The sequence below is a fragment of the Ruditapes philippinarum genome, unplaced genomic scaffold (assembly GCF_026571515.1).
Source record: "Ruditapes philippinarum isolate M1 unplaced genomic scaffold, ASM2657151v2 ctg596_1_1_1_1, whole genome shotgun sequence".
Taxonomy (NCBI): domain Eukaryota; kingdom Metazoa; phylum Mollusca; class Bivalvia; order Venerida; family Veneridae; genus Ruditapes; species Ruditapes philippinarum.
This window is the reverse complement of record NW_026852247.1, coordinates 159,634-171,544: the sequence shown is the minus strand read 5'-3', so window position 1 is coordinate 171,544 and position 11,911 is coordinate 159,634. Positions and strand designations below refer to the sequence as shown.

Sequence of the window (11,911 nt, the reverse complement as noted above, 5' to 3'; positions counted from 1 at the left end):
TAAATACAGAACTTACAAAAGTTTACCATCTTGTTTGAAAAATACTGACAAATAAATTTCAACTTTTGAATCGGCTTTAAACAACAATAACAACAATTATGTTTTCATTATCTGTAGAAAAGTTTCACTTATTTAATATGTTCCATACTTGAGAGAAATGATTATAATGAACTATTTTGCATATCAATGCATTTTGGGGTCAATTTCTTGATTTTGATCCCAAAGTGAGTTTGACTCCAAAGTGCGCTGTGAAGTTTATCGCACTTTGGGGTCGGACCCTTAAGTGCGTTTGACCCCAAAGTGCGCTGTTACAAAGCATCACACATGTGTTAGAAATTGTGACAATCAGTGATTTGACATTACTTTACTTTGTCTTATCATAAATTTGGTATCCTAACATATATAGCGGGGACATCTGTGTCTTTCAGACACATTGCTATTTGTACTTTGTAATTTGTCATGTTTTTTGTCTACAGCTTATAAAGTCAACACGATTTATCAAGAGTTAGATATCACTTTTAAGACTCCGATAATTGTTTTGTTCAATCTTTAATTAATTGATACATGAGGATGTTTATCCCACAATCAATATAATGAAGTAAATCAGAGTTTATGTTGTTAACAGTATGATTTTTCCTGGTCTAATGACATTGACTGATGATTCAGTGAATTTGATAATATGAGCATAAAGATGTTTTCATGGTATATTTAATCTTAAGACTGTAATTGTAATAATACTTTAAATGAATTAATAAATAAGAAAAAAAAATGTTAAAAAATATGTTAATGTTATTATGTCTAAAATGGATGACCTTTTGCTTGACTGGTTTGCTTTTATATCATTATAACACTCTGATATACATAGCAACTCTCTAAATAAAAAATAAAAAGAATGAATTATTAAACTTTCTAAACAAACGGTTTAAGGTATTTTGAATATATACATGTGATTCAATTTCCTCAAAATTTAGATTTAAATCCAATTAAGTTAAATTATTCTTCTGGATCCAAGTATTACTTAATCATAATATCTTTTTAAAATTTGAATTAAAGCATGATAATCTTCTGGATCAAAATATTTTATTTAAAGTTTAATTAATTCTTTCTCATCAAAAATTTGATTTTAAATTCAAGAAATGTTAAATTTACTTTGTACAAAAAGTAAGCGTCTCTGAATCAGAATTTTTTATATTAGTACAAAAGGGAATAATTATATATCTAAAAGTCAACTAAATTTAAATTAATAATTTTATAAATGAATATTAATAATCAAAATCAAATGCTTATCAGTAACAATAAAAGTTGAGACAGGTTTCAAAGTTGTATTCAATAATCAGTGACCAATGACGGACATTCATCTACAAAAAAGATATTTTTGCTGGAAAAAAATCCTGTACAAAAATAAAAAGGCAATTCTTATTGGGTATTGTGAGTATTAGTATTATCTTTTATGGCAAAAAAAATATTTCTCAAATAAACAAGTCGAAATATATATGCATGAGTTCTTTTAATGACAGTTTAAAATACTCTTTTAAGCATACATAATTATAATCTCTCAATAATGGGCATACCCCACGCAAAGCATTTATGTTTTAACTTTGTATCTGGAATTAACCTTTTATACATTGATACTGTAAGATTAATTTAACCTTTTGATTTTTTCATTGACTCCACACTGAATAGTTATTTTCGTAAAGCTGTTTTGTGTCTTTCTTTGTGGAGTTTCGAATTCGTTGTGTTACTTATACCGTTTCACGACATTCGGAAAACGTCGTGCGTTGTTGAAAGAAAAGTTTGCGTTTGTTCTGAATTTTAATTTGGTCTTAATGTGTCGTTATTTAGATTGATATAAATATGGCAATAATTTAGTTCAATGCAAAAGTAAATCATGTCTGACAAAATTGACACGAAAGTGTTGCAGGTGTCGAATATCGCACCAAATGCAACAAGGGATCAGATGAAAACTCTATTCAGTTACTTGGGCAGAATAGATGAAATCAAAATGTACCCAGCAGAGTATGTACAGGACTTGTTTTCTAAATATGATATATGTCAAGACCTTATTTTCGTTTACTTCTCTTTATTACATGCTTTTCGATGGTTTACAGAAATATATCGGGGTGTGGGGAAAATCCAAGGATCCGGGACGCCCGGGATCGTATTCGAAAACTGATAAACTATATTTGTGTTGATGATTGTCGTAATGAAAGGCGATTAAACATTAAGTTTTTATTTTTTATTGTATGTAATGAACGTTAAATTAATTCAACTTAGGATATAAATATATTTAGAGCTATTTATTAACAAACTTAAAATGCGGAAATCACAATACTTATAGTTATATGCCTAATTAATTGGAAAAATTAAAGACTATATTCTTGAATTGGTCAAATCACGGGATCCTGATATGTTTTAATACGATCCCAGCTTTTCTGAAAACTATATTCTTGAACCGGCCAATTCCTGGGATCTCTATATTTTTTAATACGATCCCGGCTTTTCTGAAAACTATATTCTTGAATTGGTCAATTCCCGCTCCATGTTTTAGAGGGTTTAGCGATGACTATTCTGAACTCATCTCTGGTCCATTGGTTTATCCCGGACCAGGTTTTGTTAAAACTGGAGGAAGGAGGCTAGTACTGGATCCCAATGTTAAACGATGGTTCGGAAACTACCCGCACTATTCATAGACTGAATGTTGGAAAAGGCCTAAAATTTTAAACAAACAAAAACGAAAAATATCTCTTATTAAAGATAATTTCGGATCCTAAATAAATTTTAGATTACGATCCCTAAAATCGTGAAAAAATACGTTATTTTTAAAGATTTTTTATAACTTCTACAAATCAAACTTGTTCAGAAATCTCTACAAATTTGATAATTTCACTGTTTTGAATTTAAGCCCCTTTACGTTGTTTCAGTGAAAAACCTGCGTGCACAGTACTGGAAACCAACCTAACGATGTGACGTCGTAAATGACCTCGCGTAAAAAAAACTTGTCATTTGGCTTGCTTTTCATTTAGCATGTTTAGTATTAGGTTAAATGTCTTTTAAAAGTTTCTATACATATGATAAAAAGAAAATTTGTTTAGGCCATCCTTAAAAAAATGTTTGCAGTAACCCGACTCAGAATTTTCAAGGTGGGTAGGTAGGTCGATTTTTTTTTTTTTTTATTGAACTGTACTCCCAAATATACATGGAATTTCAAAATGCTGGACAATATATGCTTTGATAATCTGGTAACAATTAATAAATTGATAACTGTATTCTAATTTAATAAGACCTACATTTCATTTCTTCCAGTAACCTTTAAAAGAACGAAAACAAAGCACAAGACATAATTTTCTGATTCAAAAGAAAAAATTTTTTATCCAGACCATGAAAAAAATTTTTGAGTAGGGGCAAATTTTGTGAGTCGGTCGCGTTACTGCAAACAAACATTTTTTTAAGGCTGGCCTTAGTTTAGTGTAAGATCGAAATATATTTCACCTTGCGCCACTCGTGAAATATACCTTTTGGTGCTCACTTGGTGAAATATATTCTCAGTGTTTTTTTCCTCTACCACGGGAATGGTGCCGGTACCAGATTGATTGGGAAAAAATGCGTTATTTTGACTTAAATTGGGAATTGGAAATTTTTTTATGCATTTTTTCAGCTACAAATAAGATTAGTCATCATGAATAAAGATAGCTAACAAGTAACAGCCTCCACTGTCCATGTAGAACTATTGTGTGGTGATTTATATGAATATGTTGGATTTAAATGATTTCAGAGAAATCACTTGGCCTTGTGGAAATTTTGTACAGCCATTTTGGGAATTTAAACATTGGAAATTGGGAATTTTAATGTCTATTTTCTATTGGGAACAGTACCGTTTTAGGGTAGTAGTTATATCAAGAAAAAAAACACTGATTCTGATCTTACACTGAACTAAACAAATATCCTCTATTTAATTATGGTTATACCTGATAAGCCCAAACCTATTTAGTCTTTTTTCCCCCCTTCCCCCAGAACATTGGTTTTTTCGACACCTTACATTCATGAACGAAAAAATTATTGATAGTAAACTATTTTTTTTGAAGGGGTTCCTTTAAAATACAAAACCATTTTTCCATCGTTTAACAAATTTATAAAATTTTGAACCGTATTTCCAAAAACCATTTTTAATTCAACCAATTAAAAAAGAAGGTCTTTCCATTTTTTTTTAAAATTGTATAAAATATACATAGGCTTTCTCCGGGAAATTTGATAACGGGAAAAGGTTATTTGGGTATAAAATTTTTATAGGGTTAGCTATCTCTGAATACTGCCAACTGCTCTTGCTAGTGTTTTAGGCAGAATATTAGTGCACATTGGATGTTAGTAAAAGGTGAAAAAAAGCAAAATAGTCTAAGGCTCCAAGCATTATAAACATACTAGGAAGGTGAGACTGGAAATGTATTTTAGTCATTGTTTAAATGTTAATAGTGAAAGAAGAAGATAAAGGATGAAATAGTGAAAACACTGTGAGCAAGACTAGTACTGCAATACCGGGATACTTTGATGGCAAAGTTGGTAAAGTCGTTGGGATCCGATTCAACTAAAATTTTATCACGAGTTCAAGCCTTACAAGTTGTCTTAACATTTTTCTTTTTTTTCTTCCCTATTTTTTTTTTCAATTTTATGATAGATGCAAATGAATTGGAATATTAAGGTTGTTTTGTTATAATATTTAATAATTCTAATATACCAGGATTAATATTTTTATCCTGTGTTTTATGTTGTATGTAAAAGTCACAGTACATGTGCAGTGCATGAGTATTTCGTGCCATCTAAAGAAAACAGAGAAGTAAATAAAAACATAACACTCGTAATCCTTGCAAGTAAAAAAAAAACATATTCTTCACATAGAATTTTTATGCGAATGGAACCTGTCTTGCATTGATATTCAGCTAGAAATTTTACTGACAGCCTTCAGACTTCCCGAAAGTTGAAAAAACTGTCAGACATTCGGTCTGACAAACCACGAAAATCTGTCGGACCGAAACAAAATCTGTCGGACCAAATAAAATTGATCAAAATCAAAGAAAAACTTGTGTTTGTATTTCTAAGACACTTTTTGTCTTTTATTTTTTTCGCCGTAAAAATCGGCACAGTCTGTACAGCGCATTTTCATCTCCTCCCTGTCATACACCAATGATTCATGGTTCTGCTTCCATTTTTCATTAAATTTTGTCTCAGGTCTATTCTTTTCATCCTTTTTATTGCTGTTCTGCCCCCTTTTCGACGTAATTTTGGGGTTTTTCCCGGTTGGCACCTTTAGCGACGCCTTTTTGTATAAATGGTTTGATAAAAGCCGACAGCAACCGACCCGGGAAAAAAAATTGTGGGACCTGATCAAAATTTATGGACATTTCCGTCGGACCGACGTTTTTGGGGAAGTCTGACCCTTTTACCTACTGCTTTTACGTAACAGTTGGAAAATTGTTGATAATAAAATTTTATATCGAAAAAAAGGAATAAACACAATACGATAACTTTAAAAACCGTAAAGTGGGGCTTTACCCCCCGCTCAAAAATAATTTTCCTAAACTACAGTACATATTTCAAATCAACTCAAAAAAAATGTAACAGCAGTAAAGCCTTTTTTTAAAGGCTTTACACACAGCCTGTCCTTTAATGCACATCATGGGTGCAATTTGACAGCGCTAAAAATAGCTCTACACAACTAAATTCCTAGTACATTTTGGTATTTAAAATTATGATATTGCATACCAGTAAAGATAATATTTTATACATTTAATCAGAAAAGCTACTGCTTATTTTATTCTTTCACAGTAAAGATGCAATTCATTTTTTTGTTTTTTTTTTTATTCTACACAAAATGACCTCCAATACAGTAATTTTTGTAACATAAAAATGATTCATGTAGTCAAATGACACTTGAAAAAAAAATTATTTGACTCGTGAAAATTTTGGCCAAAGAGTCTTTAACTCATGAAATTTTGACCCTACCGAGCCAAAGTCTAATAAAATTCTGCTCAGGCTAGCATTAAATGTAGGGAGCATATTCCAACAGTCTAGCCATGTTTTTTGATCCGGAAGAATACAGGAAAATATTGATTTTTGCAAGATATTGGCACAAAAAATTCTGAAATAATTTATATATAGAATAATTTATCAATGTTGAAAATTTCCCAACCTGAGGGCCCTGGACCAAGTTCTCCTAACGTAATAAGGGCCTTTGATTCCTAATGAATCTTATGATTTCTTTGTTATATTCAACTAGACAAATATAGTAGTTGAGTTTCATGAACATAATAATATTGCATTAGTTTCAATGCTGATTTCTCTTATATGTTATTTATGTAACTAGACAGCAAATGTAATTGATTTTACCTTTTTGCAGAGCATCAGAGCTTCAAGTTACTGCCAAAGTTTGCTATGTAAAATATGATGACAGTACAAGTGTTGGAGTGGCTCTACATCTCACTAACACAGTCTTTATTGACCGTGCTCTTGTTGTTATACCTGTCATGGAAGGTCAGTGTTTTGTCTTACTTAAATATACTGTTGTTTTAATGATAAGTTTTTATACACCTGAAGATATGTCTTATGTTATGATGTTGTCTGGTCAGTACATTGACAATTTGTATTTTGAAAATTGAAGGATTGTATTGTAATACAGTGTTTTTTCCCCCCTTATTTAACTTGTACCAGAAAACAGCACCATTCCCAAAAGAAAATAGACAGCAAATTTCCCAATTCATGACTGATAAATTCCCAAAATAACACTGAAAATTTCCTTAAAAATCTGCAAATTTAAAGTAATGGATGCTTCCATATTGATAAGTGATATACAATGAAAACCAAGTATAACCACACAAGTGATATTCATACTCATTTCAATTCATACTTTTAGTGTTCACACCTAAACATTATTTATGTACAATTGTTAGTATTTTTTTTCAACCAACTTCCCAATGAATATTTTGCATCTTTAATAAAATTCCCAATTTGAGTCAAACCGAAGCATTTTTTCCCAATCTGTCCGGTACCGGCACCATTCCCAAAGCTGGGGAAAAAACATTGTAATACAGTGATTGTATTTATATTTGCCATGCAAATATGATATATCAAAACACAGGTTATAACAACAAACTAGCGGTGAAGCCGAGTAGTTAACACATCTTGTAATCTTCGGATTGCTGGACGCATGGGTTCAAACCTTATCAGGTGCAACCCATTCTTTCCTTGTCAGAGCAAGAAAATCAACGCACACTACTTAGGACTGGTTGGTTTCAGGAATAAATTCATGTGTGTGCCTGCTACACTGGCCAGGAATTTTTAGTTTAATGCTATCTATTGTCACAGTATTTTCAAATGAGTAACAAATATGTAAACAGTTATGCAGCTCATTGTATTATGTATTGATAAAAAATCATAGGGTCCCAGTTTAAAATCTAGTTCATTTTTCATTTGATGCATGAACACATTTTCAAGAATTAAGCTCAATTCTGCTTTTAAAAGAAATATGAAAGGGGGTCATTTTACAGTATAAAGTACAATTTGTGTTGTTTACACTGTGAAAGTGGCTTGAAAAAGTTTCAAGTCTATATGACCTTACTTTGCTTGTTAAAGCAGTTTACATGTTAAAGATCAAGAAAATGCAAGATTTGGAATGCAAAAAGTGTTTTTTGGGTCTAAAAAATATATGTGCAGCAGCATGTGTAAAAAGGGTTCTGTTTTAGAAGTTTTCCCAAAAGGGTATAAATTTTGATCTACACTTTGTTCATAGTGTTAATTATAAAAAAAACATAACAAAATTTATACTGAAATGTGCCCTTGTTTTTGTTGCAGGTGAAATTCCAGATGAGCAATCTGCATTACAGCGTGCACCTTCTGCTGTGGCTGGTATGTTGCCAGGACAACCTACATGGCCCACCAATGTCATGAGTCAGGTATTGCATTATTTAAGAGCGCTTTAAATTTATGTTTTGATGTACATTTCTTTTTAATTCATGATCATGAAATAATGTTATCAACATAGTCAAAACCAGAATTGGTTCCTTGAAATATTCTATACATACCACAAATGTATTGTATTATATTTGACATTCAGATTTGCTTATATTTGAGTAGATAATTATGCTACAGAGGATTTATTGTTATATTATAAAGAAACAGTTAGACAATTGAAATTTCCCATTCAGATAAGTAAGCTCAGTAGTTTTCAACAGGATGCCAGGGACTAAGTAAACATAATAAACCATTTATATGTGAGGTGATAAGGCTTTGTATCTCAATAAGTACATAGTTGAACAACACATACACAGTTTTGTTTGAATAGATTTACCATAAAACAAGACAAAAAAACATTTAAAAAACAGAAAATAAACTATTTTCTGAAAACTGAATAAGGAAAGCTTTTGTATTCACCCAGGCATTATCACCATACTTTGGTTTTTGCATGAAAGTTAATATTTCTAAAACTCCTGAATGGAATGGGTTGAAACTTCACACACATATTTGGAGGTCTTTGTCCAAGGCCTATGACTCTAATATGAACTTTGACAGAATTATGGCCCTTTATGATCATAGAAGTTTCTACATTATTCAGAGTCTTGTTTTATTTTGATGCACTGAGATAAAGTCTCCTACAACTCCTGTTAATGTGTAAAGACAAAACAGAAAATGTAAAAAAAACATGATTCAATTTGATTGTAAATTGCAGTTCAACAGAAATAGGGATCCCCGGGAAGTAAAGACAGTCATGTTGATTTTTCTGATAAATTGTGCTTTACCCGCTGTTAAAACTTGGAACATTCCAAATTATTTCAAACATATACCTTGACATTTTCAGTTACAAAGTATTGGAGGTTGTCAAGTAATTATCACCAATGATCCTAGATTAACTGCCCTTGGCTTGCCACAGTATCCTCCATTACCTAGCAACACTGATCCCTTAAAGATCGAAGAGATTAGAAGAACAGTATATGTGAGCAACCTCGACCCATCTGTAAGTTACTTTTAATTCTTTCATTTCTACAGGAAAAGCTTTTTTTCAAACATTGTTATGTTTTATTCAATGCACCATTATGAAGTTTTGAAAAAGAAAACTGATAGTATTTTTGTAATTTTTGATGGTATATAGTAAGTATCTAAGTTGCCTGATTATTAAGGATTTAATTTCATATTATTCTTCTAATCATGTCATACCCTTTAAATAATTTCATATGCTAAACATAAATGTAAGTGTTAATTTATTTTCAGATCACTGGTGAGCAGATAATGTCATTTTTTGGTCAAGTTGGTGAGATAAAATATGTTCGAATGGGAGGGGAAGAGGTAGAAGGTGGTAAATGTGCATACGTTGAGTTTACAGACCAACGCTCTATAGCCACAGCTCTAACATACAATGGTGTCATGTTCCAGGATAAACCATTGAAGTGAGTTCTTTTGTTTTACATTATGCACTATAGGACTTGTTGATTTGTTTTTGTTTGTAGGCCAAATGTTAAAGGTAGTTTACTTTAAATAGATGTTATCCGGGTCAGCAAATGTGGATTTTTCCATGCTAATCCCCTGATACAAACAAACTTTTACCATTATGGCTTCAAGGTAGACTATCGGATACAATAGATTAGCTTAATTCCTGTAAAAAGGCTTCAAGGTAGACTATCGGATACAATAGATTAGCTTAATTCCTGTAAAAAGGCTTCAAGGTAGACTATCGGATACAATAGATTAGCTTAATTCCTGTAAAAAGGCTTCAAGGTAGACTATCGGATACAATAGATTAGCTTAATTCCTGTAAAAAGGCTTCAAGGTAGACTATCAGGTACAATAGATTAGCTTAATTCCTGTAAAAAAGCTGTAACTGTAAAAGTTTGTCTGTACCCCCGAAATATCTGTGAAAAACTCAAATATTCATAATTTAAGAGTAAGTCTTTGCTTGTTCCTCCTAGGCTCCTAGCTATGAGCTCAAACCCACCATTATCCATTCATCCATGTGAGTTAACTATCTGGCTTTATTTAGATGTTTGCTCATGTCTGAAATAATGCAAAGAGTGGTTTATGAGCACTTCCATGAGTTAAGCTTGAAAGTCACTTTACAGTGCTACTGCGACTTCAAACTTAATTTTGAAAAAAAAAAAAGAATTAATAAACTTTTTGCCATGTTTATCCTTCCTAAATTCTTTATGGCAGTTGTTTTGTTAAAAGGCATCTTTCAATATCTGTTCACTGTCATGTTGACTACAAGAATCATTTGTTAAATCTATATTAAATTTTATTTCATTGTTGTTTAGAGTTTCTGATTGTATGTTGCCCATACATAATTCTATTTGTCATTATTATGCCCCCATTTCGAAGAAAAGGGGGTATATTGCTTTGCACTTGTCGGTCCGTCGGTCCATTGGTCCGTCGGTCCGTAGACCAAATGGTTTCCGAGTGATAACTAAAGAACCCTTAGGCCTAGGAACTTCAAACTTGGTATGGTGATTGGTCATGACCAGTAGATGACCCCTATTGATTTTGGGGTCAAGGGGTCAAAGGTCAAGGTCACATTGACCTTGAAAGCAAAAACGGTTTCCGATCAATAACTAAAGAACCTTAAGGCCTAGGAACTTCAAACTTGGTATGGTGATTGGTCATGATCAGTAGATGACCCCTATTGATTTTGGGGCAAGGGGTCAAAGGTCAAGGTCACATTGACCTTGTAAGCAAAAACGGTTTCCGATCAATAACTAAAGAACCTTAAGGCCTAGGAACTTCAAACTTGGTATGGTGATTGGTCATGATCAGTAGATGACCCCTATTGATTTTGGGGTCAAGGGGTCAAAGGTAAAGGTCACATTGACCTTGTAAGCAAAAACAGTTTCCGATCAATAACTAAAGAACCTTAAGGCCTAGGAACTTCAAACTTGGTATGGTGATTGGTCATGATCAGTAGATGACCCCTATTGATTTTGGGGTCAAGGGGTCAAAGGTCAAGGTCACATTGACCTTGAAAGCAAAAACGGTTTCCGATCAATAACTAAAGAACCTTAAGGCCTAGGAACTTCAAACTTGGTATTGTGATTGGTCATGACCAGTAGATGACCCCTATTGATTTTGGGGTCAAGGGGTCAAAGGTCAAGGTCACATTGACCTTGAAAGCAAAAACGGTTTCCGATCAATAACTAAAGAACCTTAAGGCATAGGAACTTCAAACTTGGTATTGTGATTGGTCATGACCAGTAGATGACCCCTATTGATTTTGGGGTCAAGGGGTCAAAGTTCAAGGTCACATTGACCTTGAAAGCAAAAACGGTTTCCGATCAATAACTAAAGAACCTTAAGGCGTAGGAACTTCAAACTTGGTATGGTGATTGGTCATGATCAGTAGATGACCCCTATTGATTTTGGGGTCAAGGGGTCAAAGGTCAAGGTCACATTGACCTTGTAGGTAAAAACGGTTTCCAATCAATAACTAAAGAACCTTAAGGCCTAGGAACTTCAAACTTGGTTATGGTGATTGGTTATGAACCAATCAGATGACCCCTATTGATTTTGGGGTTAAGGGGTCAAAGGTCAAGGTCACATTGACCTTGTAGGTAAAAACGGTTTCCGATCAATAATGAAAGAACCCTTAGGCCTAGGGACTTCAAACTTGAGATGGTGATTGGTCATGATCAGTAGATGACCCCTATTGATTTTTCGGGTCAAGGGGTCAAAGGTCAAGGTCACATTGACCTCTTAGGTAAAAACGGTTTCCGATCAATAACTAAAGAACCCTAAGGCCTAGGAACTTCAAACTTGGTATGGTGATTGGTCATGACCAGCAGATGACCTATTGATTTTGGGGTCAAGGGGTCAAAGGTCAAGGTCACATTGACCTTGTAGGTAAAAACGGTTTCCGATCAATTTACTAAAATCTCTTAGGCCTAGG

At 32.9% G+C, this 11,911-nt stretch overlaps 1 protein-coding gene across 10 annotated transcripts in view; it reads left to right on the top strand.

Moving 5' to 3' along the window:
* Positions 1-1,752: 1,752 nt before the first annotated feature.
* The window catches only part of LOC132753972 (probable splicing factor, arginine/serine-rich 7), a 37,676-nt gene continuing 27,517 nt past the window's right edge, over positions 1,753-11,911 (top strand). For 8 of the 10 annotated variants that reach the window (XM_060744589.1, XM_060744573.1, XM_060744615.1 and 5 more), the window contains exons 1-5: positions 1,754-2,016; positions 6,389-6,522; positions 7,840-7,940; positions 8,843-8,998; positions 9,253-9,428. In XM_060744589.1, coding sequence (XP_060600572.1) covers positions 1,889-2,016; positions 6,389-6,522; positions 7,840-7,940; positions 8,843-8,998; positions 9,253-9,428 — 695 coding nt within the window. In that variant the 5' untranslated portion in view covers positions 1,754-1,888. Of the gene's footprint in view, positions 2,017-6,388; positions 6,523-7,839; positions 7,941-8,842; positions 8,999-9,252; positions 9,429-11,911 lie in introns of all 10 variants that reach the window. The other 2 variants (XM_060744565.1, XM_060744580.1) reach the window with 1 other exon arrangement.